The sequence below is a fragment of the Molossus molossus genome, unplaced genomic scaffold (assembly GCF_014108415.1).
Source record: "Molossus molossus isolate mMolMol1 unplaced genomic scaffold, mMolMol1.p scaffold_m16_p_15, whole genome shotgun sequence".
Lineage (NCBI taxonomy): Eukaryota > Metazoa > Chordata > Mammalia > Chiroptera > Molossidae > Molossus > Molossus molossus.
The window spans coordinates 67,625,024-67,652,337 of NW_023425350.1; the positions used below are offsets into that span (position 1 = coordinate 67,625,024).

Genomic DNA, 27,314 nt, shown 5'->3' on the forward strand with positions numbered 1-27,314 from the left:
TGTTTGAGAATGGATAAAAGCCCTATTTTTATTTTGCATCATGCTTTCTACCTTTGTCCCAATTGCCTCATGTGTATGAAAAAATGTTTGCTTCTGGACTAGTGTCAATCTTCCTCCTTTGCACACAGCAAAATGTATTAAGTGTTGAATTAATTAAAGTAAAATCCAGCCCCAATGGAGGGGTCCTCCTGTCCTTAAATCCCCTGTGCTCACAGCCTCCCCCAAAGCGCCATCCGCTGGTGACAGGCTTCACCTCACCTTCCCGGGCACAGCTCAGGACATCAGGCCAGCGCCCCACAAGCAGAGACGGGTCTCTTACCCTTTGCGACAGCATGGATGGACCTGGAGAGTATCGCGCTGCGTGAAATAAGCCAGAGAAAGACAAATATCACCTGATCTCAGTTACAAGTGGAACCTAGTGAACATAATAAACTGACGAACAAAAGAGGTCCAGAGGCGTGGATGCGTGGAACAGGCTGACAGAACTCACGGGGAACTGGGGGAGATGGGAAGAGATTAACCAAAGGACCTGTATACTTATATGCATGGCCATTGGACATGGACAATGGTGCGGTGAAGGCCTAGGGTGTGGTGGGCAGGGGCTGGGAGGAGGGGAGTTAAGGGGGAGAAATTGGGGGACATTTCTAATACTGTCAACAATAAAACAAAATGAAATAACCACGGTATCTGCTCTCACAACGACTTTGCCTTCTGAAAACACTTTTAACCACCTGAGTGCAAGGCTCGCATTTAAGTGTGACTTGGGCAGCGAACCTTTGACACCTGCTGTGGTTTGTGGAGGTTAGAGTTAGGAGAGGGCAGGAGTGGGTTGGGGGCCTGGGCACGAGTGAGGAGGTGTTCGTGGTGGGCAGAGGAGCTCGCGATGGTTTGTACATCTCGGAGTGAGTGCGCCGTCCCGGGCAGGGTGCGGCCGTCCCCTGTGAACACAGCCATACCCTGCAGCTGGCGGACGGTGGCTGCTCTGCAGTGAGGAAGCCTGGTGTGGACGGTTGACCCTGGGCTCGACTCGAATGCCGAGTGGACACTGGCTGTGGTGTGTGCGTGTGTGTGTGTGTGTGTGTGAGAGAGAGAGAGATATTTTTATCACTTATCTTCCTTGGGTGGAACTTTTCTCATGTGTGGGTCCTGCGTGTCATGCATCAGGAGAGCAGCGGCCTGTCCCTACAGGAGACCCGCAGGTGCCTCCTCCAGGAGAGCCCCGCCCTTATCCTCGCTGGTTTGGTGACAAAAGGTGCCCTTCCTTGTGGGGTTGAGGGTTCCCCGGCTGTGGCTCCGAGGAGAGCTCTCACTGATGCAGACAGTCTGTGTGGAGCATGAGAAGAAGGCTCTTTTTCACACTTTGTCACACTGAGGACTTTTGCCCAACCATCAACTTTTTTGCATCAGAGATCAGGTCAGACAGTGGAGCAGGATGGACCTGCGGGTGGTCCTAGCTGGGCGGTGCCTGTCCCTGTGCTTGTCCGTGGCCCAGGCCTGTGTCTGTGAGAAGATTCCTGATCCTCACCCACGGCCTGGTGGGTGCCAGGCGCCATTCTATATTGTCACCAACACCACACTGGGTTGATGGAGAGTCCTCTGGGCTGAGCACAACCTTCCTTCGGGAAGGGAGGGTGTGTTCTGACCATTGGCTGGGTGGCAGTTAGAATACACCCCATCTGGGGGGGGGGCTGGGGGTGCGCTCTGGAAGGGAGCACTGGCTTGGACAGTGAATGACTCTCCCACTGATGCCCTTCCCAATGGGACAGGCCAGTGAGCCAGGGCAGGAGGAACAGGGCCGCTGAGACCGATAGTTAAACCGCAGTTTGCAGCCATCTAGAAAAATCTTACATCCCCTAAACCAAGAACACTCAAGGGTAAATGGTTTGCACCTCTCACCAACCAGGAGGTAAATAGCTTAAATCACCCTACTCAGGGAGACAGACGGCAGAAATCCAGTTAGTGCAATTTTCCCACCCCACTCAAGGACAGATGAAGTTAAGAGAATAAATCTCATTTTGCCATATCAGCATAAAACTGATGAAATTCTATTGAAATCCTTCCCTAAGACTTCTCCTCAACACCCAGCCTTTAAAACCCCTCAAAACAGAGATCCCAGCTCAAGTTCTCCTTCCCAGGAACACGCCTGTGCTCCCCCTCCCATTCTTCCCCCACAGCACGCATCTCCTAGACTCTAGGGGACCCCGCAGGCACGCATCTCCTAGACTCTAGGGGACCCCACAGCACGCATCTCCTAGACTCTAGGGGACCCCACAGGCATGCATCTCCTAGACTCTAGGGGACCCCACAGCACGCATCTCCTAGACTCTAGGGGATCCCACAGGCATGCATCTCCTAGACTCTAGGGGACCCCACAGGCACGCATCTCCTAGACTCTAGGGGACCCCACAGCACGCATCTCCTAGACTCTAGGGGACCCCACAGCACGCATCTCCTAGACTCTAGGGGACCCCACAGCACGCATCTCCTAGACTCTAGGGGACCCCACAGGCACGCATCTCCTAGACTCTAGGGGACCCCACAGGCACGCATCTCCTAGACTCTAGGGGACCCCACAGGCATGCATCTCCTAGACTCTAGGGGACCCCACAGAACGCATCTCCTAGACTCTAGGGGACCCCACAGGCATGCATCTCCTAGACTCTAGGGGATCCCACAGGCATGCATCTCCTAGACTCTAGGGGACCCCACAGGCACGCATCTCCTAGACTCTAGGGGACCCCGCAGGCACGCATCTCCTAGACTCTAGGGGACCCCGCAGGCACGCATCTCCTAGACTCTAGGGGACCCCGCAGGCACGCATCTCCTAGACTCTAGGGGACCCCGCAGGCACGCATCTCCTAGACTCTAGGGGACCCCACAGGCATGCATCTCCTAGAATCTAGGGGACCCCATGAGGCCTGCAACCAGGGCAGCAACGGGCAGTGACAGTTCATCCCAGGCAAACCCCTGAACCTGTCCCCAAGGCCCCCTTTTCTCTGACTCCTTAGTGAGCCAAAGCAGCCCAGCCTAGGCTCCTTTCCCAGCCCTGCCTTGTTTCACTGTCCCAGCTTCAGTGAACGTCCTCTGAAACTCACCTGGACTCGTGTTGTGGAACTTCCTGCAGGAAGTCAAGAACCCACACGCTGCAGGCTGGTCCTAGGCAGACCGGATCAGGGCTGGGTCCCCTTTCCCATGACACCCAGAGCAGCCCAGCCTCTCTGGAGGAATGTGGTTATGAGTCTGTAGGAGCTAAGGATACGGGTCCCTTTGTGGTGAAGGGGAAGAAGGGCATCAATTTCAGCCAGGCCAGGCCTTTGCTCCTCCTGTGGCCACATTCATGCAATCTCTCCCATTTCTATGGCTTTCTAGTGCCACTGAACTACCATTTATCATGTTTATCATGCTCGAGCATTCTGTCGGTCAGAGGTGACAACAAAAGTTTGCCGCTACCGCCCTGGCCAGGTAACTCAGTTGGTTAGAGGGTCATCTTAATACGCCAAGGTTGCAGGTTCAATCCCTGGTCTGGGCACTTACAAGAATCAACCAATAAATACATAAAAAAGTGGAATAACAAATGAGTGGGCATTTTTTTCTCTCTTCCTTCCTCTCTCTCTTCCTAAAATCAGTAGGTTAAAAAATAAGTGTTTGCCACCACCAATCCAATGCTAACAGAAGTCCCCAATCTGGGGTGCAGCAAAGGGAGAGACTTCATTCAGGTCATTCGGTGAACGTCGCAAACCAGGAAAATGCAGCCTCTCCAGGAAACTGACAGTGTGTTCCCCTGAGACAAAGGGGAGGCTGCTTATATAGAGAATGTGCTCACACTGATTGGTACATTTTTGTGCCAATGAAGGATCCAAATTTATACAATTTAATTGGTTCAAAAAGCAGTGACTTAATTGGTTGGAATCATGTATCTTGAATGGTTGTTGTGGAGCCACTCTGACTGGTCAGTAAAAATGCAAATGAGAATATAGCTGTGGAGTTCCAATTGGATAGATGGAGCAGTCTCAGCCCATTGGACAAAAGATGGTTCCAGGAAGTCTTTTCGAAGGGTTGACTCAGCTAGCAGGAGCACAGTGTAGGAGGCTGGCAGCCCCATCCGTTAGAACTGGCTGCTAGACTCTCGTTATGAATTTGAGCCCCGTTAACCACAAGGAGTCCTTCTTAGCAGGTATAGTCCTTCTCAGGGTTAACAAGGATTTGGAAAGGGCAGTCATGATGGCTTGTATCTACACCCACTAGGATGACTAAAATAAAACAGAAAATGTCAAGGGTTGAAGAGGGCGTAGTGAGTTTGGAACCCTCATACACTGCTGGTGAGAATGTGCAATGGTGCAGCCATTATGGACAATCTGGTGATTCTTCAGATGACTAAACACTGAGTTACCACATGACCCACACAATTCCACTACCAAGTATATACCCAAGAGAAATGAAAACATATGTCCATGCAAAATCTTGTACATGAATGTTCATAGCAGCATTATTCATAACAGCCAAAAAGTGGAAATAACCCAAACGATGGGTAGAGTTGTTTGTCCGTACAATGGAATGTTGTTTGGCCATGGAGAGGATTGGGGTGCCGGCGCATGCTGCAACATGGAAGAATCTTGGGGACATGCTTGGTGAGGGAGGTTGGTGCTTGGGTCCATGTATCACATGATTCTATTTGTGTGAAGTGTCCAGAGTGGGCAGGTCCATTGAGGCAGAGAGTAAAGTGGAAGTTTTGGGGACCTGGGGGGAAAGAGATATGGGGGAGTGGCTGCTGATGGGTACAGGGTTTCTGCTGGGGGTGGCGGGATGCCCTGGCATCAGATGGTAGTGATAGCTAAACAACTCTGTTGATGTTTTAAAGACCACTGAATTGTGTACTTCATTATTTTTTTATTTTTAGTTTTAGTTTTTTTATCCTTACCCGAGGACATTTTTCCATTTTTTGTTCAGATGGAGTAGGAGGGAAAGAAAGGAAGAGAGAGAGAGAGAAACATCGACATGAAAGGGACATATCGAGTGGCTACATGAAAGGGACACATCGAGTGGCTGCCTTCCGCACGACCCTACCAGGGCCAGGGACAAACTGCAACCGAGGTACGTGCCCTTTGCGGGAACTGGACCCAGGTCTCGCTGGACCGCAGGCCGACGCTCTAACCACTGAGCCAAACTGGCCAGGGCGAATTGTGTACTTTAAAAGAGTGAATTTTATGGTATGTGAATTATATCTCCATAAAGCTAGTATTTTAAAAAGGGGGGGGAAATGATGGCTTGTGTCTGCTCCACCGTGTGTGGGGCCTGTGCTGGAAGACTCAAGGCTGGGGGCACAGTCATCTGAAGGCTCATTCACTCACGTGTCTGGTGGGTGATGCCGGCTCATGGCTGGGGTTCCGTTCCTCTCCACGCGGGCTAGTTAGGCTTCCTCACAGCAAGGCTGTTGGCTTTCTCTGAGCGAGTGACCTGGAAAGAGAGGATCAGCCTGGGAAGCCCCATAGCATCCCTTCCACCTGCGCTATTGGTTGGAGCAGTCCCAGACCCCCTGCATCAGAGGGAGGGAACGAGACACCCCCTCTCCGTGGAAAGAGGTTGGTCACATGGTAACAAGAGCCTGAGAGGTGGGGGATCTTCATGTGGCCATGTTTGGGGAGCGCAGCCCTCACAGAGCCCGGCGGAATGTTGGAGTGTTTGTTCGGAGCACCTGTGAGAAGAGGGTGAAGACCGCTTTCCTAAGGCGCCTCCGAGGTGGGCTGCGCATGACGCGTGACGAAGACTTCGGGACAGCACAGGCTTACAGCAGGAAGCGAAGCAATCAAAGGAGGCTTCTTAGAGGAAGTGAATCTTTAACTACCCTTGTTCCACTGAAGTGAGGGACTGGGAGGCAGGCCCAGAGGCGCAGGCAGATGCCCGGTGGGCTGATCCTGTGGGTCCTTGAGAACACAGTCTTTAAACTCCTGGAGGAGAGGCAGAGGGTGGGGAAGGAGTGGAGGGACAGGATTGATCTGGGATGCCCCAGTCTACGCTTTGTAGCCTCAGCAGTTCAGTCTCAACACAGGCTTCAATTCCGTCCCTTGGAACAAAACCCCAGCCAGAGCTGGGTGGAGTTGAGAGGGCAGTGCAGGCCCTCCAGCCAGGCAGCATCTCCCAGCCAGGCCACCTATGCTCCCCCAGGACAGATCCAGCACCCCCCACCCCCGTGCTGTGTTTCCAGGGATGTTTACTGTCCTGTCCTCTGTCCTGGCTCTGGGGTGTTAAGTACAGAGCAGATGGAGTCATGGATATTAACATAAACGCAGCAAAAACAAACAAAATTCTAAATAAGTTAGAAAGGAAAGTGATGAGATTGAGGAGGAGGAACATGAGGGGACATCTCTGCTGAGCCTGCCCTGCAAGCTCCAAGCTCCGTCACCAGCTGCCTTGGGGACGGGGGACCCTGCGTGCACGGCGGCGCAGTGAAGCCAGTATTCTCCAAAGGCGGCCCCCAGCGTCTGTGCGTCCCCTGCAGAGGAGTCGGAAGACCTGGGAGCAGAGAGGCTGATTAGGAGGTGATTGCCCTCACTCGTGGCTGAAGGGTGGGCTCCTTTGGCGTGGCCAAGCCTCTAACAAGCTGCTGGGGTCCAAGTCACACAGCTCATTTACACGAGCCACGGTGGGAGCGTTCCCCAGGAACACGTGACCTGTCTGTGTAGCAGCATCTTAGAGTCATGGAGGCATTCTTAGAGGTTGTGTTTTCCAAAAATTACTTCGAAAATATAAAGAATTCTTGTCGTTCCAGGAAGCACAGCAGCATCTGTTAACTGTGTGTGGGGTAAGAAACCGTCGCCTGGAAAACCCCTAGCGTGCAGGAGTCAGTGACACTAACGTGTCGCTGAGGCCCATTTGCAGGCCTGGCCCCCCACCTGCCCTCACCTGCGGTCTGTGTCCTGTCTCTGGGGTCAGCGGGCACAGGAGGGTCAATCTTTCTCTCAAAGGTCTGCTGGTGGCTCTTGTGCCTTCCTGCTGTCTGGCCGTGTCACCACCTCTGTCCTCATAGAAGAGGAGGAAGATGAGGGGTGTGGGTTTCTGGTTGTGTCCCCCCTTTAAAATCCTACTGGCTTGCCTGGCCAGTGTGGCTCAGTGGTTGAGCGTCGGCCCAGGTACCAAGAGGTCGCCGGTTCCATTCCTAGTCGGTTGTGGGCCCGATCCCCAGTGGGGAGTGTGCAGGAGGCGGCCAGTCAGTGTTCTCTTTCATCAATATTTCTGTCTCTCTCTCTCTCTGTTCCTTCCTCTCTCTCTCAAATCAATAAAGAAAAAAACAAAAACCCTACTGTCTTATTTCGATTAATTGAAACCAACATCATCCTTTTGTTGATTTCTTTTTCTTTCTTTTTTTTTGGTATAATATAAAACCATTTTAACCCTTAAAAAAGGTTTAAAAGTGTACGGTTAGTTCAGTGGTATTAAGTACAGTTGTCCCTCAGTATCCATAGGGGATTGGTTCTAGGACCTCCCCACCCAGGATACCAAGATCATAGATGCTCAAGTCCCTTATATAAAATGGCGTAAATATAACATTTCATCTGACCTGTACTTGCATGGAGGCGACCGCAGGGTGTGCCTGTGCATCACCTCATGCAGGTGGTCTCAGCACAGTGCTTGTGACAAATTCAAGGTTTACTTTTGGGAACTCTCTGGGATTTTTTTTCTTTCTGAGTCTTTTGATCGTAGTTGGTTGACTCCAGGGATGCGAAACGCACAAGTACGAGGATCGACCATAGATTCACATTGTACAACCATCACTATCATCCATCTCCAGAACTTTCGCATCTTTTCAAACTTGAATTCTGTCCCCATTGAACACTGCCTCTCCATTTTCCCTTTCTTGCCCTCTGGGAACCCTCTTCTAGTTTCTGTCTTTGAATTTGACTGCTTTAGGGATCTCATATAAGTTGAATCATACAGTATTTTTCTTTTTGTGACTGGCTTATTTCACTTAGCAGAATGTCCTCAGGGCTTATCCATGTTGTAGCACATGTCAGAATTTCCTTTCTTTTCAAGGCTGCGTAATATTCCATTGTATGTATATAGACATCTTGTTCATCCCATTCATCAGTCAGTGGACATTTGAATCGCTTCCACCCATTGGCTGTTGTGAATAATGCTGCTACGGACGTGGGTGTGCAGGTAGCTCTTCATATCCTGCTTTCTTCTGGGTGTTCACCCACAAGTGGGATTGCTGGATCACACGGGATTCTGCTTCTAGGTTCTGAGGCACTCCCGCTACGTTTCAAATGTCTTTGTAGTTCCAGGTCACTCCAGATGTTCACAGTTGCTGCTGAGAAGTGGTTTCCATGTCCCTTGTCACACTGACCCAGAATCCACATGATGGGGTCGAGGGCTTCCTGGGCCCTCTTGGTGTGGATGGGGTACCTTTAGAAACAAGGTTTGGGACTTTAGGTTCTAATCACTGGGTCTGTTTCCAAAATTCTAACAGCGGTGCCAGGGCTAAGAGAGATGGTGGAGAAACCAGCAGATGTCAGTAGTAGGTGAGGGCGGGCGAAGGGACAGGAGTAGGTAAACGCAGTTCTAAGGTGACAGTATTGAGGGGATGGTTCACTTCTGAAGAGGAATGACCTGGGGGCCTCGGAGGACATGAATGTGGGACAGAGGGGAAGAAGTCACTAAAATTCTTTTACTTCAGTGATCAGGCTGCTGCAGACACGTCGGGCAGAGCCGCTCAGAGCAAGAGGGGCTCAAGGCTCAAGGGGGGCCTGGCTCAGCTTCCATGGATATGCACGCTGCTTCAGCCGTCAGTCTCCTTGTTACAGTGAACATGCTCAGGGGACGAACATCCCCTGCCACTCACCCACGCACACCCAACTTCCCCCACTCCTGTCCCCAGACATGGTGGGTCTGCCTCTCACTCCTGCTAGACTAGTAGTCACTCAGACCTGTCTGTGGTTGGAGTGCGCGTGTGTGTGCGGACATCGTGTGGGGTAGGTGCTAAGGGCCTGGAAGCAGAGGATGACGTCGTCCTGTTCCCACTGTAGAGACCTTCCGAGGCAGAGCATCTGCCGCGAGCACCTGGGCGTTTCACAGCGGGTCCCGCGCACATTCCGTTTATTATCACGGCGTTTTCATTTATTTTTGTAAAGTCAGGTCATTTTCGTAGAGTGGAAAATTGTCTCTTGATGTTCATTCCCCACTGTTTGGCTTGAGGTTTTCGGGTGGAATCCACACGGTGGTGACAGCTGGGTAACCCCCAGAAGTGCCCTTTGCAGATAACAGCTCTTGGGGCCCCACCACCCACGCAGTGGGGAAATTGTTCCCCACTGTGTGGGTGTTTTGTTTTTTCTTTTTCTGCAAGATTGAGAATTTAGATCATCTTCCTGCCTGTCATGGTGCAGCAGCCTGAAGAAGCTGCTGCCTCCTGGTGGGAACCCCAGGCTGGGATGAACCCGGGCGGGATGAACCGGGCCACAAGTCATCACGTCCCCTTTAACGCTCCGCCTCTGACCCGGCACAGAGGCCCTGGGGGCCGGCCGCGTGGGGGTTCTGCACGTGGCACTTATTCCCACATTTCCAAGGAAAGCTCAGGAAAGCAGGGTGTGAAGGAAGGGAACTGGTCCCCGCAGAGGTATTTTGTTGTGTTTTTATCTTTTTGTTGGTTTTCTTTCTTTAAGGAGAAATGGAAGCAGCTTTTCCGCTTGGCTTTGCTCTAGCTCAGTGGAAGGAAGCCCACAGAGGCTTGACTGTGGAGGCTAAGGTGTCTCTTTCCCACAACTGACTCCTCCCTGTCGGTCTTACCAGCCCTAAGAAAGGCCGGATCTGGTACCCTGGTCAGGCCTGTGCCCTGCACCTGATCTTGGAGTTACAGAGATCAACCCCTTAAAAGTCTCTGGAGTCCTCCCAGGGCTGGCAAGGGGACGGGCGACGGGGGGGCCCGCGTGTGGTCTAGGTGGGCAGCGCTGCCCGACCCTGAGCTGGGCCGGCGGGGAACCTCTTACCCTCGAACGTGGGTCTGAGACCGAGCAGCCGCCCGGGCCGCCTGCCGTGTGGGCGCTGCGGGAGCCCAGGCGACCAGGAAGTGAGCAGCCCTGCGCCTCTGCGCCCTGATTTAGATTAGAAGCGGAGTTGGAAGTTCGTAGATGAATCAGAATGCTTATTGAATGGACAGGCGGCATCAGTGCACAAATGAAAGTGTCATCTTGACATCCCGAGGGAGGAAGAGACAAGAAACAGGCCATCAGGTCTGCTGGACTCGGCTCTGAGTGTTGGCAAACACCTCTCGACTCCCATTTGCAGCTGGTTTGATCTTGTGGAGACAGCTGGGGGAGACCGTGTTCTCCAAATTTTGTAAAAATAAACAAAGATGCCTTTCTGCCCTTTTTTCCCCTTCCAGAGAATAGTTGTTTCTGTCACTGGGGTCCTTCGCTGACTGTTCCATCTGTCTCTTTTTCGGACTTCACAGTGAGACTCGGACCAGATTTACACGTGGGGTTGCCAAGAATTTTATTCAACCCCAGTGATATAAAAGTAAAACCATCTTTTGGAAGGTTGCGTTTTCTAGAGTAGCTTAACACAAAATATCGCCCCTGAGAGCAGAATATGAATATTCATGGGGTGCCTGAGTTATATGATCTTACCTAGTGACATTCTTTTTTTTTTTTAAGATTTTTTTATTGACTTTTAGAGAAGGAGAAAGGGAGCAGGAGAGAGAGAGAGACATTGATGTGAGAGTGAAATATTGATCGCTGCCTCCTGCATGCCCCCTACCTGGGATTGAGCCTGTAACTGATTGGGAATTGAACTGGCAGCCTTTTGGTGCCCAGGACGACGCCCTCCCAACTGATCCACACTGACCAGGGCTAGTGGCATTCTTGAGGGCCAAGGCTGCATGGTCAGGGATCATGACAGACTTGGCCTGGGGCTGTGAATGTGCGAGGTGAGCTGTGTGGTTTTGGGGTCTAGGGGAAGAAGGAGTACATGGCTGTGTCATCCCGTAGTGCCTCTCCATCCCCTTTTCGTCTCACATCTGGTCTGTTGATAGCCTTGTCTTTTTAGGGAGGGATCTTCTAATCCAGGCTCTTGGCTGTCTTCCCACTCAGATCTGCTCATCATGTCTGTTGCCACATCCACAGGCCGTCTCTAAGGAATCTTCTGTTGCCTCCAAGGGGACTTTCCTCAAACACAGATCTGATCCCCCCCCCCACACACACCCCAGAAGCCTGCGTCCATGTGCAGAGAACAGAACTCTGATGCTTAGTGTGGGATTCCAGCCCTCGTTACAACCTGCCTCCTCCCACTGCGCAGCCTGGAGCTCCCTGCCGTCCTCGCCCCTGGCTCTTGCTGTTTTCTTTGAGGAATTAACTCCCCCTCTCTCTTCTGCGTTAGTGAATTCCTACTCACCGTCCAGTGGCTCCTAGATGCCATCTCCTTTTCAAGTATCTGTCAAGGAACCATGCTCCTTTCTGAGGTTTCGAGGCTGCGGAAGCCAGACCTCGACTCTGTCTACCCTTCTGTCCCAGGCAGCAGATGGGAGAGGCAGGGTGCATTCCCGCCCCCGCCCCGCGTGCCCCTGCGCATCAGAGCCTGTGGACTCCACAGCCTCACCCTCAAAGCCAAGGCCGTGTGGCAAGGCCATTCCGTGTGGGTGGGTCTGGGAGGAACTGTGAGTCTTTCTTTTATAATATCTCTGAGAAATGACCACGTCTTCACTTTCAAAAGGATAAGGTACCCAACTCACATTGTTCTAGAGATTCAGCACAACCCAAATTAAAATACAGAAAGATAAATTTAAATGTTTTGTGTAATGATGAGCTACTTTAAAAAAATGACAAGCTAACTAAAATGTATATATGTAAATATGTGTTTGAAATTTTGAAAAAGAAAAGTTGGAAGACTTACACTGCCCTATTTCAAGACTTGGTGTAAAACTGCCACCAAGACAGTGCTTTTGGTGCAAAGACAGATATTTAGGTCAATGGAACAGAATAGAGTCTAGAAGTAGACACACACATAAATGACCAATTGATTTTCAGCAGAAGTACCAAGGTAATTTAATGGAATAAAGTTAAACTTTTTAATAAATAGTATTGGAACAATTAGACATTTGTTAAAAAATGACAACCCAGCCTGGCCAGTGTGTCTCAGTGCATTGAGCATAGCCCCATGGACTGAGAGGTCCTGGTTCAATTCCTGGTCAGGACACATGCCCAGGTTTTGAGCTCAATCCCCAGTGAGGGGTGTGCAGGAGGCAGCCAACTGATGTTTCTCTCTCTCTCTTTCCTTTTCTCTCTCTCTCTCTCTGAAAAAAAAAAAGAAAAGGCAACCCAAACTCTTAACCCATACCGTGTGACATGGACAACAATGAACAGGAATGGGCCATGGGCCTAAATTAGAAGGTAAAACCAAAAGCTTTATAGAAGAAACAGCAGGAACTCTTTGTGACCTTGGGCCAGGCAAAGACTGCTTTGGATACAAAAAGCATACATAACACTCTGACCAAAAAGCGTGGTAAAATGGGTTTTATCAGAATTAAAAACATCTGCTCTTTGAAAACCACTGCTGGGGAACTAAATGACAAGCCACAAACCAGGAGAAAAGAGTTTCGAAACACCTATCTGATGAAGGACTCATCTCTAGAATACGTATAAAACTCATAACCCGTTCACAAAAAAAGGCAATTTGATAAATGGGCAAAAAAATTCTTGAACTGACCCTTACTGAGGAAGACAGCAAGTGGGGACGCGGCGAGCTGCCCAATGTCACTGGTCGTTAAGGAAACACAAAATCAGACCACAGTGAGGTACCATTACACAGGTATCAGAATGGCTTTAAAAAAACCACACATCAAAAAAAAAAAAAAAAAATCCTCAAAGAACAGCAAAACACAGAACTCCCAAACCCTGACAGTGTGAAGGTGCGGGTGAGGGGTGGAGTGAGGACAGTCCCGAGCACTGCCGGCGGGAGGCCAGCGGAGCGGCCACGCTGGAAAACTCCGCAGCAGTTTTTTTCGAGGTTGAACAGCATCTAACCATGTGGCTGGTGACTCCACTCCCAGGGAGTACTGACACCGAGACACGAAAACGTCTTCCATCCAGAACTTGTGCTCAAATGACCGTGGTGGCTCTATTCATAATAACCCCAAACTGAAAACAAGCCCAAACGCCCTTCGCCTGGAAGTGGATAAACCGTGGCTCGTGCGCACAGCGCAGTGCTACTCAGCAGTGAAGAGGAGTCAGGCCACGTGAAGGAAGCCAGACTGGGGCACACATGCTGTGTGATCCCATCTGTAGGACATTCCGGAAAAGGGGAACTGCAGGGAAGGAAACAGATCAGCCATTAACAAGTGGATGGGGAGGGGTTGACTAGAAAGTGTCATGAGGGATTTTTTTGGGGAGACATATTCTAAATCTTGACTGTGGTGGTTACATGACTGTGCAGTGGTCCGCCCTTATCCACAGTTTTGCTTTCCATGGTTTCATTGATCTGTGGTTAACTTTGGTCCAAAAACATGAAATAGAAAATTGCAGAAACAAACAACTCATAAGTTTTAAATTGCATGCCGTTCAAGTCGAGTGATGAAATCTTGCAACGTCCTACTCCGTCCTGCCCCGTCCTGCCTGGGACGTGAATCATCCCTTTGTCCTGAGTCTCCACGCTGTTTATGTCCTCCCCGCCTTGCTTGTCACTTAGTAGCCGTCTCAGGGACTGTCGTGGTATCACAGTGCTTGTGTTCACCCTTATTTCACTGCACAGTGGCCCCAAAGCACAAGAGTAGTGACACTGGCAATTTGGATGTGCCAGAGAGAACCTGTAAAGTCCTTTCTATAAGTGAAAGTTCTCTACTTAATAAGGAAAGAAAAAAATCAGATGCTTAGGTTGCTAAGATCTACGGTAAGAATGAATCTTCTATATGTGAAATTGTGAAGAAGAAAAAAGAAATGGGTGCTAGGTTTGCTGGGTGCTAGAAGTTACAGCCACAGTGTGTGAGACTAGTGTGTACTTGGGTGGAAAAGGCATCTGTGGGTGGAGGACGAGCAGCCTGTTCCGGTGACTGCACTGTGTCCCAGCAAGCACTGAGCCTCTGTGAGGCCTTCAGCAAGGGACCCCCTGAAACAGTGACCACATTCGCATAACTTTTATTATAGTGTATTGTTATAGTTGTTCTGCTTTATTAGTTGTTGTTGTTCATCTCTTACTGTGCCTGATTTAGAAATTAAATGATCACTGGTCTGTATGTATAGGGAAAAACGGTATATATCGAGTTAGGTACCATCCTCGGTCTCAGGCATCTACTGGGGGATCTTGGATTGTGCCCCCTGTGGATAAGGGAGAACCACTGTATATGTTTGTCAAAACTCATGAAACGGGGGGTGAATTTCATTGCAATTGAATTACACCTCAGTGAACTTAATTTGAAGAGAGTGAGGTGGGGGGAGCCTGGGCTACTCCTGGCCTGAGGTTGCATTGCGCGTGCTGTGCCCATGTGCTTTTGGGTAAGGTCTCGGGGTTCTGCACATGGAATCACATTGTGTTCCGTGCTCCCGGCACACGTGGGTTTCCCAGTTCTGCTCGTCTGGGCATTTGCAGTGACGGTGAGCGTTAGGTGTGCAGCGGCTGGCATGCTCTTTGCACTGCGACCCGCTGGCCTTTCTGGCTTTCATGTGGACCAGCTCACAGGCGGTCAGGCCTTCGGCAACCGTGGACTTTTCAGAAGGAAAGATGCTCGAGCGAGGCCCGCTCGGTGGAGGCGGTGCAGCCAGAGGCAATTGGTTTTGACCTTTTCTTCACCACAGGGCTGCTGCCAGAGTGAGTAACCCTCCAAGGGAGCGGTTCTCAACCTGTGGGTCGCAACCCCGTTGGGGGTCGAACAACCTTTCACAGGGGTCGCCTAAAACCATTGGAAAACACATATTTCCGATGGTCTCAGGAACCGAGACACCGCCCCTCGATCCGTCTCCAGGCGGGTCCGCCCACATGCAGATGCGCCCACGTACAACATGAGGACCTGTGTTAAAGGGTCGGCATTAGGAAGGTTGAGAACCGCTGCAGGGGCGTCCAGGGCCAGCCTGCGGTCTGTGGTCTGCTGAGCCCATAGGGGCTGGGATGACCCGTGGGCTTGGCTTGCTCCCCTCCATGGAGCGGAGATCCCAGGTGCGGTGCCTTAGGTCACATTCCAGGAGCTCATCCCATCCATCTGGAAAACTCAGTGGCCAGAGACCCAGGGAGTGGGGCAGCTGTTTGCAGATGTCACTGGTGACCAGGTAGTGAGAACACAGCTCCATGTTTGCCCCTGGCCACCGAGGCAAATGTGGCAGGTGTCACCCATCTTCCACTCAGTTGATCGCTGCTGAGCGGCAGGCTGGGGACAGGGCACCAGGCACCCAGTGAATGGACTATATGGAGGCTTAAGGCAGACAGGGGAATAAATGAGCCTGGAGAGAGAGTGCCAGCACCTTCCTCACTGTGCTGAGAGGAGCTGCCGTTCTGCCAGGACCAGGGGGCGGGGGCGGCTCACAGACCATTGCCCTGGCCAGTGTTATGACAGCACAGCTGACCAGGGGAAGTGCAAGGTCCTTTATTTATCCCTGGACTGGTGCCCCCTGGCCCGATGGATCACGGGATAGTGAGCACACTATGGAAGGAGAGTTTGCCAAGGACCCGCTTGTGTTTCCATGAAGTGGGAGGGCATGGGGTGGAGGGTGGAGAGGGGGTTCTCTGGTCGGTTGACCGGGGGGTGAAGCTGGTTCAGAGCCTCATTTTCTATGTTTTTACCTGCAAGCTTGGCTTATAGTTCCAGACTCCCTTCTCCTAAAGGTGTTCTCAAGTTTTAATGTACAAGTCAGTCTGGAAGATATAATCCTGAAGTTCTGTTAAGCTAGCCACTCCCTGGCTTGTAGGCAATTTTTGCCTCTTGTGTTGCTCAAGGAACATCCTATAGACTCTGAATCATTCAGAGGCCTGGGCCTGTGGGGTACCTGGGGACTCTCCCGCAGTGCTGTAGCCCAGCGCGGAAGGAATCCTGCCCAGTCGCTCTTTCTGTTCCCCGAGGTTCTTATCACCTAGATTTTGCTTCCTACTGAGGTTGGTAGAGTCAAGTGCCCTGTAAGAAATAACGTGTAACTGCCCCCTCCGTGGTCTATTATAAGGTGGATACAACCGCTTGTCATGGTGGCTCCTTCTGTCATGTGACAGTGTCTGTCTCTGTAGTGTCCATGGTGGGAGGGTGCTCAGAGGCACAAAGGAGCCACAAGTCAGTCACCCCTCGGGTGTGGACCGCCCACCCCCACAGCACGCCTCCTCCCAGGAGTCATTGCTCACCTTCCACGTTCGCATCCCGTTGGGCCTTCCTAGACCAGTGGTTCCAAATTGGTTGCCCCAGCTCAGGGGAGGGTGCTACTGGCACCTAGTGGGTGGAGCCCAGGGCTGCTGCTGACCATCCTGCAGGCACAGGGAGGCCCCCACAGGCACAGTCATCAGCCCGAGTGTTGAGAGTGGAGAAACGCTGCCCTGGACACCAGGGCCACCAGCATGTACCCCTCCTTCCAGCTCTGGCTGCCAGCTGCCGTGGTGGCTCTTGTGTAGACAGAAGCTCCAGTATTCCCTGATGACCCTTTTGTTTGTTTGCATGTTTGTCTAGACACAAAAATAAATCGATTTCCGTTAATTGTACAAATGCGAGGAAGAGAAGGGTAGCGCGCCCAGAACCCAGTTACGGGGGTTTGTGCAGCGCTACAGGAGGCTACTGTCGCGCTGGGGAGCCAGCCACTCCCAGCCCTGGTCTGGCTGCACTGGAGACACACAGGAGGGAGGGGCCTGCCCCATCGATCATCCGCAAGGTGTGACCTGTAACTGGAAGGTAATCGATGACCTTACCTTGACTGTCCTATGTCAGTGTCCCTCTCTCCCCTCTTCCCTCTTTAAATCTTCTTTTCCCTCTTTAAATCTTCAAAGGAAAAAGAAATAGAGTTTGGGACAAAAAAAATCCAATTGAATTTAAATCCATTTGTTTGTTCACTCCCACTAAGTGTCTGCCGCGACGCCGGGAGGTTGGAACCTGCGCCGTGCCTGCCTCTGGCGACTGGTTGGAACGCCACGCAGGACGGTGATAAGGGAGCGTCCGGTGTGCGGGGCAGGACCGTGCGTGTGTGTGCGCGTGTGGTCCATTGGGCGGGCTGGAGCCAGCTTCTGGAGGAGGGAGAGGAGCCTGGCAGGCAGGTGGGTGGAGGACAGACAGGTGTCGTGCTTACCATTTCCAGCTGCTGTGTGTCTCTGTGTAAGGAGGCAGGACGCATGGCTGTACCCCAGGTGGACGCGGAGTCTCGAACCCAGGTCTTTGACTCCCAACAGAGGATGCGTTTCCCAAAGCGTGTCAACAACACCACTGCGGGTCCTGGGTTGGTTTCCTGTGGCTCAGCCCTGGGGCAGGATGCTTGTTTGGGGTCATCGGCAGGAACTACAGCCTGGGGGAGAGCCATTAAATGATGTTTGGGCTGGAAGAGCTGGCAATGCTGAGGGAAAATTTTCTCCTAAAATACATGTATTTAGGTTAAAACAGGTAGACTCGTGGAAGAATATCGAGGAGACTTCAGGTGATGTGAGGAGGTGACAGAAACCATGGAGGGCCGCCACTGGCCGAGTTCTGGAAAGCACCTGCTCAGCCTCAGGAGGAGGTGACCCCTCTTCAAGTGGTCCAGAGGGACCAGGATTTGGAGTTTTCAAGTCCTCCCCTTGAGGAAGGGAGGGAGACGGAGGGCCCCGTCTGGCCCTCTCAGTCTGCCCCAGCTCGATGCCTGCACCAATGGGTGGGCAGGAGTTGGAGCCGAGGCAGAAGCTACAGCCTGTGCTCCCAGAAACTCTTTTCCAGCCGAAGTAGTGACTGTCCCCAAGGGGCCTGTTTTGTTTGAAAGGAAACCTTTTGGCGTCTTCTTTTTAATCACATGTCCTCTGTGGTGGAAGTGGGTAGGAAAAAAAAAGAAATGTTAGGTGTGAGAAACAAAACTGCTCATAAAAAAGGAAATTCTGTTGTTTCTTTCATACTTGTTCCTTTTTTTTTGTATACCTGAAAGCAATGGTAGAAGGAAAAACAGTGATTCTGCCAGTTGCCAAGAGTTACCCTGACCTTAAAACCAGTCTTTTTGTAATTTTAATTTTTTTCTTTATTGATTTTAGAGAGAGAGGAAGGGAGAGAGAGATAGAAACATTGATGAGAGAGAACATTGATTGGCCGCCTCCTGCATGGCCCCCCCTGGGGACCGGGCCACAACCTGGCCATGTGCCCTAACCGGGAACCAAACCGGCAACCTCTTGGTGCATGGTTAGACGCTCAACCACTGAGCCACCCTGGCTGGGCTAAAACCAGTCTTGATGCAGATGAAATGGCCATGAGTTGTACTTTAGCCGACATGCTGCATGCTTCCCATTTACCTTTCTCAGGCCTGCAGTGGGCATCGCTGTCTTGCAGACAGGCGCTAATGCTCAGAGAGGCTGAGGAATTTGTCCAGGGCCACACGGCCACTTTATACAGACCATGTACTTTCCAATCTACTGGGAGCCCCCATTCACCTGGATGAGCTGTCACTTAGAGATACCGTTGGGGAAAATGCTGCAAACAAATCAAAGAGCCACTTGACAAGAGAAGATACAAAAAAGGGTCTGATTGGCTTCCAAAGAAGTAAAATATACAGTATGTGCTGCAAAGTAAAAGAGAGAAGACCCTGTGTGCTAAGGGGATAGACAATGTAAATATCACCTCCAGCTTGAAATTATAACAGTATTGACTTTACTAAGACTCACGCTTCTGCTAAGACTGTTGGATAATTCTCTGTACATCTACATTCTTTTCATCTAGTCTTTCTTTCATTCATTGAACAATTATTTTGTATCAGGTAGGATGTCTTTAGCTGTGAGTAACAGGAAACTCTGGCTCAACTGTTGTGAACAGTAAGTGGGTTATTTTCTCCCTGAATGATTCCTGAAGTGAGGCCGTTTCAGAGAGGTTTTTTGGTAGCTCAGTGACATTCTCCAGGAACAGGCTTGCTTTGATCTTTCCTCTCTGTAACACTCAGCATATTGGTTTTGTTTGTGGCTGATTCCCTCATGGTCATAAAATGGCTGCTGAGGTCCTGGCTGTCACACGCAGATACAACATTTATCAGAAGAGGAGGACCCAGCTCTTCTTATGTCACTTTGTGGCAGCATGGAAACTTTTTTCCAGAAACCTATCAAGAGACTTCCCTTCAGCTCTCATTGGCTAGCTCAACCATCTGTCCACTGGTAAGGTTGTCACTGGCAAGGAGAATTGGGGTGACTGTGGTCGACTTAGTGAAGCACAGTGGCTCTGTGGAGGAAGGTGAATCATGTGAACAAAATTGGGATATTGTTGTTGGATCAACAACTGCAAATATTGCTATGTATTTAAAATACTTATTCTGGGAATTTCAAAACACAAGGGGGATAGCATAACGGATTCCAATGACTCATCTCCCAGTTCCTACAGTTGTCAAATTTTGACAGTTTTAGTTCATCTCTATCCTGCTCTTTATGTCCTGCTGAAGTATTTTGAAATGAATCCCAGATACATCATTTTTAGAAATGTGCTCCATACGTTTACCGAGTACTTTCTATATGCTCAGTCATAGATCCAAAGAGAAACACCGTTTTAGGGTCAAGAAGTTAGTGAAGCCCAGCCAGTGTGGCTCAGTGGTTGGGTATTGACCCAGGCACCAAGAGGTCACGGGTTCGATTCCCGGTCAGGGCACATGCCCAGGTTGTGGGCCAAATCCCGAGTGGGGGCATGCAGGGGGTGGCCAGTCGATGTTCTCTCTCATCGATGTTTCCATCTCTCCCTCTCCCTTCCTCTCTCTCTAAAATCAATAAAGGAAAAAAAAATTAGTGAAGATGTGGTATTAACAACTACTTTATTTTTTATTTTTTAATGTTTTCTTTATTGCTGAAAGTATTACAGATGCCCCTCCTTTTTTTCCCCACTGACGCTCTCCCCCGCCCGCCTCACTGCTCTGTTTTCTGGGTCCATTGGTTGTGCATATATGCATATCAGTTCTTCGGTTTATCTCTTCCTTACCCCAGCCCCCTTCCCTCTGATCTCTGTCTGTTCTCTCTTTCCATGTCTCCGGATCTACTTTGTTTTTCCGCTCATCTTGTTCATTGTATTCCACAATAAGTGAGATCCTATGATTCTTACCTTTCTCTGACTGGGTAACAACTACTTTTGCTAAAAAGACTGAATTTCCTGAAGCAAAGGAACAGGCAACATGCAGGGAGCAGGTTGTCTGCGAAGCTTCTGTCCTGGCTGCATTCGGGAGACCTGGGGTCACGAGGGGCCAGGTGTCCGGGGAGCTGGAGTCGGACAGGGAAGGTGAATGGCAGTTCAGCATCTCGTTTGTCATTTCCACTCCCAGGCGGATGAGGTAAACGCTTTCTAAGAGTGGGTTTTGGTTTGATGACACCTGTTTCTGCATGTTAATAGATTTCTGGGGTGAGATGGAGCTGGTGATGTCACCTGCAGGTGTGTGAGCCTGCGGTGGCGGTCTGCTGCGTGGTGTTCGTGTCACAGGCGCTTGCAGCCACATCTGTCCTCGGCTGTGAGGGCACCCTCTCCAGCAGGCTGAAGAAAGACGCTTTCAGCCAGAGCAGAATGTCAGGTGTCAGAGGCTGACTCTAGGCTGGGCTGCAAACATGTACTTTCCCTATGGCCCGAGCTCATTTTATTTAGTTATGGAACAAAATGCAAATGTTATTTCTTTAAAATATCACAGTGGCAGGAAGAGGATGTTTCCACGCGCCTTTCTGCACTGCCCTGTTTCAGTACAGGTTGAAAAGACCCTTCTGTCTACGTGTGAAACAGGAAGCCTGTCTTCAGATTTTCCTGCAGTTTTTAAGCATTTGCTTCTTTCACAAGAGTTCAGATGCTCGATGAGGGGCTGTGCCTCTGTATAGAACATAAAAAGAAATCCACCAATTTCTCTAAACGCGGGTCTCCACTTCTACACGCAGTTAAAGGTCAACTTGCAGAGCTGAATCAGTGACAGCTTCGTGTTCAGGATACACTCAGCCTCAGCTGATTTTATCTGCTGGGCTTTGTAGAATGTTAGTGTTGGCACAGAGAGTTTAAAAACAGAAGTCTTCTGCATAACTATATTTGAAAAATCTAAAATAAAATGAAAGAGCGCGAGAGGAAGAGAATGGAGCAATGACATGAAATGATGCCATTTGCCTGACACTTGCATGGTGCGGGAGACTTCTGCCACGGTTACGCTGCTCTGAGCAGGGCTGTCTAGAATGTGCAGGTTGTGGTTGGGTGGCCTTTGTCCTGTGTGCTGTGCACTTTGGTGCCATGTGGGAATCCGCTGACCCCAATACATTGTACTTGACGTACACAGCTGGGTCTCTGGCACATGGTCCAGGCCGTGGAAAAGAATGCGTAAAGAAAACACAGACGACCTATTCATCAGGACACTGTGACAGGGAGACCCTGGGGCTGGCTCGGGCAAGGCTGCACCTGCAGGAAGCAGGAGGAGGAAGACCAACCGGGGCTGCGCTGGGGAGAAGGCAGAGGATCGCAGCTGCTGTTGACCCCTGAGGCCTCCGTGGCCAGGGCTTGGTCAAAAGTGAAAGCTGACTCAGTTTCCAACTTGTGGACTCTAATTTTGGGGGCAGCAGGAGGGCAGATGGTGCCACTGAGGTGTTTGTCATTGGGGATGTGTGCTCAGCAGGCACCTGGTACCCAGGGGCAACCCAGGCAAAGGTGTTGGTGAGCTCAGCTCGTGGCCGAGGGTGCACCTGGGTTCCTGACCCGTGGGACCATGCTCGGTCTGTCTCCCCAAAGAGGGTGGAGAGCAGGCAGCTTCTGGAATCCTTGGGAAGCCTTTCTCTGGCCGTAAGGACATCTGGTCGTCTCGGTCTGGTTCCTATAACAAGCCTGGTCCCAAACCCTACCTTCCTTTTCCTGCGTTTATTTGCTTATTTGTGGTTTTGCAGTTTGCTTCACACTGTTTTTACCAGGACAGCAAGCTTTCCATTCGTGTGTGTACGGAAGCTCGTCACCTGCACGGCTGTTTGCACTGCTGGGTGCAAGGACTCAGAAGACCCCTCACTACCCCAGCTGCAGTGAGAGGCTGGGCGTCTGTCACTTAGGCTTCCCCGAGTGGCACGGAGTCTGTCCAGGCTGGGACACAGCTGGTCAGGCCTTCTCAAGTGGCCACATGGAGCCTGCTGGGCTGGGACAGGCTATTGTCTGTCTCCACGTTGCTCATGGTGTACTTCACTTAAGACCATGGACTTTGGTGTGGAAGTTGGGAGGCTGGGAGCACCCGAGCGCCTTCTTGTTGGGGAGCTCCTCACAGGTCTCCACTGCAGAGACTGGGAGTTTTGGAAACACACAGACAGACTTGGGTTCAAGTCCTGCCCCTCCCCTCAGTAGCTGGATGAGTGTTCAAGTCCAGCACTTCACAGGGAGCCTGGCACAGAGGCCGCTGTAGAGGTGGGCTTGTCTGTGTCTTGGGGACCCCTCCTACCTCCTGTACCCATGGGCTGCCCTGTTCTGCCAGGTACAAGTGATACTGGGAGTGAATGTCACTTTGCTGAACCACAGTTGATGGTAAATTCTGCAAGAGCTTCTAGGAGCAACCAGGTGCTTTTTTTGGTTAATCCTCTCTGGTGGACGTTTTTTCCATTGATTTCTAGAGAGTGGAAGGGAGGGAGGTACGGGTAGAGAGAGTGGGACAGAGAAAGAAACACCAATGTGAGAGACACATCAGTTGGTTGCCTCCCACACGCACCCTGACGGGGGCCAGGGATCTGGCCACAGGACATCTAGTCACTTCAGTCTGGTCCATATAATCTGCCTGGCCCCATATCCCACCTCGTACGTGCCCTCGACCAGGAATTGAACCCGTGGTCCTTGGGTGCAGGCCAACACTCTCACTACTGAGCCACACCGGCCAGGGCAACAAGGGGCTTTTAAAAACTGGTTTAGTTTCAGTATTGAGTTTTATAACATTTTCATACCTCCCAAACCCAACCAGGTCCAGACTCATTTTCAGAACCTTTTTGTTTTCTTTTATGTGGCTCATAAAGGTCAGTGAAATTTGACAGTATATTAAAACAACAAAAGAATAAGAAAACTGTCCTCAAGGACTAAGGTCCTTGACGCACATGGCTTGACAAGACTGACTTAAAAAAAAAAGGCAATAGGCAAACCCCAAACCACTGAAAATACACGTGGCTCCTCCCGTTGGGACAGCAGGTGAAGGTGTGAGTTTGGTGAGCGCCTCGGGGAAAGGCCAGAGTGAAGACGCCGGCTGACCGCCTTCTGTGCTTTGTTGACCCTCCCGTGTCCCCTCACACACGTCCTGCTCCTTGACCTGGAACAGGGCGCTCAAAACCCTGGCTGTTGTTAAACTGCAAACTTTACATTCAGATTCACGCAGGGTAGTTGATGGGAATTTGAAAACACAGGGTGAAGTCCTGCTCTTGCAGAGATGGAACAAAAGTGCTGTCTTTTGGAGGTCACTAATCCGGCGTTTGCACCTTATTGTCACTACGTCATGTCTGAAGAACTTGGAATTATTTCCAATTAGAGGGTTTAAGTGGCTCTTGCTCTCTGAGCCGTTGACCCCTCAAGTTTGTTTGGCAGGATTTCCCCCCCGTCTTCACCTGGGTGCACATTGTTTTGCTGTCAGGGGACTGAACCGCTCCCGGTGACCCTGCAGAACGGTCCACACTGCGAGGCTCGGGGCTGTTGTGAAGTTTACAATGACGGACGGCAGAGGCATAAAAGGCGCCTCCTCGGGCTTTGTGACAAGGGATTTGGGTGTTCAGAATCCCTTTTCTCTCATCTGGAGGTGGTGACGGCTGTCAGAGCAGTGGCGTGGCCCGTGTAGACGGCGAGGCCCTCGTGTGTGGCACACCTGCTCGAGGAAACTGCTCCCATGTCACGCCCACACTCGGCCCTGGTGCGGAGCTGGCCTCGCTGCAGCCCCCCCCCCCCCCCCCGGCCCAGCAGCCCGTGGCTTCCACGGACAGGAGCGCGGGGCCAGGTAGCCAGGAGAGCACGGTGGCCTCTGCGTCTGCTGTCTGGACCCGACTGACTTACAGGGAGAAACTCCGAGGTATAGCGAGAAGGAACAACAGAGTTTAAAAATTGGTGCAAACTACACAACCCTGTGGTGTGGCTTTGGGGAGTCACCCTTGGACACGCATTGTAGCCTCTTTCCAGCTCCCTAATGGGGACAAGATGCTGCTCATGTTGAGTGAAACCCCACAGTCCCCCAGGAGACCGTCGCCCATGCGGAGAGGCCGGCCGCAGCCGAGGGGCAGTGTTCCTCTGCTGTCCGGACTTACACGGCAGGAGAAGCTGGATTCCCGGCTCCTCGGGAGACGTGGGCAGTGCAGCACCCTGGCTCCTGGCCACAGGACAGCCACCAGCTGGGGCCCTGTAGCAGCTGCCACCTTTGACGGGCTCACACTTACTAGTTGTTTTTTTTTTCCTTGCATGCAGCCAACTGCACTCACTTCCAGAGAAAGTGAGATGTAAATATATGACAAGGACCTTAGAATTCATCCTAACAAAATAATCCAAGATGCACAAAACATGTCATGTTACAAAGATGTTTCCCTTTGTTATAATATACACATTGGACACACTGTAACAATGGGAGCAGGCTGACTCAGTTATGATGTGTTCCTACATGGAATATTATAGGGCCATGAAGGTAATACTCAGAGGTTTTATTAATTTTTTTTTTTTTATCCTCACCCAAGGATATTTTTTGATATTTTTTTCAGATAGAGCGGGAGGGGGAGAGACAGAGAGAAACATCGATGTGAAAGGGACACATTGAGTGGTTGCCACCCACATGACCCAACCAGGGCCGGGGACAAACTGCAACCGAGGTACATGCCCTTAGCAGGAACCGAACCCGGGTCTCTCTGGACTGCAGGCCGACGCTCTAACCGCTGAGCCAAACCGGCCAGGGCAATACTCAGAGTTTTTAATAACATAGAAAGATGATCATGATATAACGTTGGATTTAAAAAAGCTAGAACTTGCCCTGGCTGATGTGGCTCAGTTGGATGGGCATCATCCCATGCACCAAAACATCACCGGTTCAATTCCCAGTCAGAAGAGCACATGCCTGGGTTGCAGGTTCGAGCGCCAGTAGGGGGCATGCAAGAAGCAGAGGCATAGAATGGATGTTTTGCTCTCACATGGATGTTTCTCTTGCTCTCTAAAAATCAATAAAAAAAATCTTTATAAAAAATCTATAAATTAAGTTGTGCTTGCAGTACACTCCAATGATCTCCCAAAATATCAGAGCAATTGTTAACATGCATAAAATAAGCCTGGAAGCAAATTTTTCAAAATAGTAACAGCAATTGCTTTTTGGCAATGAAATGAACCATGGTGATTTCCTCTTTATTTTATTCTGGGCTTTCCATGTTTTCTACAAAGAATGTCCATAGCTTTTATATTTAGGGGAAAAAAAAATAGTAAGAAGAAACAGAAGCCTAGACAGGTGATTTATTTTCCCCAAGTCTCCCAGCGGGCTGGTGACAGGGTAGGACAGCTACGCAGGTTCCCGAGATGGACTTGTCCCACTCCTGAGGGTCAGGGTGCCTACAGCTGTGCACCAGCGTGTAAGGCCCATGAGCTCTATATGGACATGCTTGTCTGTATGGGGGTATATATAATTTTAGGTCCTTTTTTTTTTTTTTTTTTTTTTTTGCCTTCAGTAATGAGCAAGCTTTAAGAAGCAGACATCTGTGCCCTTGAGTAGAAACGAGGGCTAATTTGGGTGTCACTGCATGCATGACTAGTTTCACAACTCATATGACTGCGGCGTGATTCCTGGAGGGGCACCTTGGATGGATTTTCTCCAATTGCCATTATTTCTTCCTCTTGCATCCAGCCAACTGCACTCGCTTCCCTGACTAACCCCAGAGAAAGTAAAATGTTAATATATGGCCAGGACCTTTGGAATCGACTTCTCCATTAAGGAGGACAAGTCAGAGCAACTCAGACCCTGTCACTAGGGGAGACGTGACCTCTGCTTATAAGAGCCCCGAGTGCACCGTTGACTCTGCAGCAGCTTGGTGGCTGCTGGGAGGACCTGAGTCCCTTCCTACCTCCTGTCACCACTGCTGTGGTGAGCCCGCTCAAAGCTGTTCTTTCTCTGAGCAGGTCTCACAGTATAACATGCAAGGAAATAATTTCTGTTGAAAAGCCTTCTCTAGTGCCTACGGGACAGGCCTGTTGGGAGATGCTCCGTGCAGGTTTTCACAGTTCCCAGGGAGGAGGAGGAGCTCCCAGAACAGAACACAAGAGGACCTCCACCTCTCAAGGGTCCACAAGCTCCCAGGAACCTGAAGCTGTTCATTCTTCTACAGCAAGAAATTTGGTGGTGTGGTGACCCAGAAGGCCACTCCATGCTATGGATACGTCCTTGGGAAGTCACGTTCTCTAGGCTCGTGTCCCTCAGCTAAGGGCATACGAGGCCCTGTGACCCGTGGGAACAGCCTTTCCAAGGAGATTGACCGTGACTGTCTCCCAAGGAGAGAGTACCCGACAGTTTCCTCCAGGGCGCCCCTTGCTGTGTCCAGGCTGTGTCTCCCTTCCATCGTGGGTCTGCAGAGTTAGTTGGGCTGTCACATCCAGAATGCAGCCCGATTCTTGGCCCCAGCCCTGGGGAACAAGGATTTGGGCTCTGGGCTTGGGTAGACTTTGCCAGTGAGCAGCCTCGAACCCAGGTTCCCAGGGCTGGCGTCTCACTCTGGCCTCGTGGCCAACAAATCTCACTCTGATCCGGCACCTGCTGGTCAGTTTCCCGAGCAGGTGGGTGGATGAGCAGACGAGCCCCGGAGGCAGTCAGGGCGCGCGAGGTGGCCCGGCTGGCATGCGGTGCCACCGGATGGTGTCATTTCCTACGTATTTCTGTGTGGTGGGTGAGTTCTGTCTTTCCATGCTTCAGAAAGGACTTCTAAAATCAGAGCCTTCAGGAGAATTTCTGGTCGCTGGGAAGAGGAATACAAACTGGAAATCTAAGAATCAATATTCCCAAACCTAAGTTTGCCTGTTAAAAAATAAAAAAAAAAGTTTGCCTGGTTGTAAATGTTGAAGGAAGGAATGGAGCAGCTTGGTCCGGGGTCCCTGTGCCCTGGCTGTCGTGGGTCAGAGCAGGACTCCGCGTGTGGGGTCGGGCTGGAGCGGCCCCGAAGCTGCCTTCTCAGACCTAACTCTCAAGCACCTCTGTTGTCACTTACCCTTGACTTAGCCTTTCTGGCTCACTGGCCTGGTTTCACGTTCTGAAACTAAGCAC

General features: G+C 50.8%; 1 protein-coding gene across 1 annotated transcript in view; it reads left to right on the plus strand.

Moving 5' to 3' along the window:
* ACOXL (acyl-CoA oxidase like) overlaps positions 1–27,314 on the plus strand; it is a 310,943-nt gene that overhangs the window by 109,159 nt on the left and 174,470 nt on the right. The window contains 1 exon segment of the mRNA XM_036262440.1: positions 9,573–9,576. Coding sequence (XP_036118333.1) covers positions 9,573–9,576 — 4 coding nt within the window.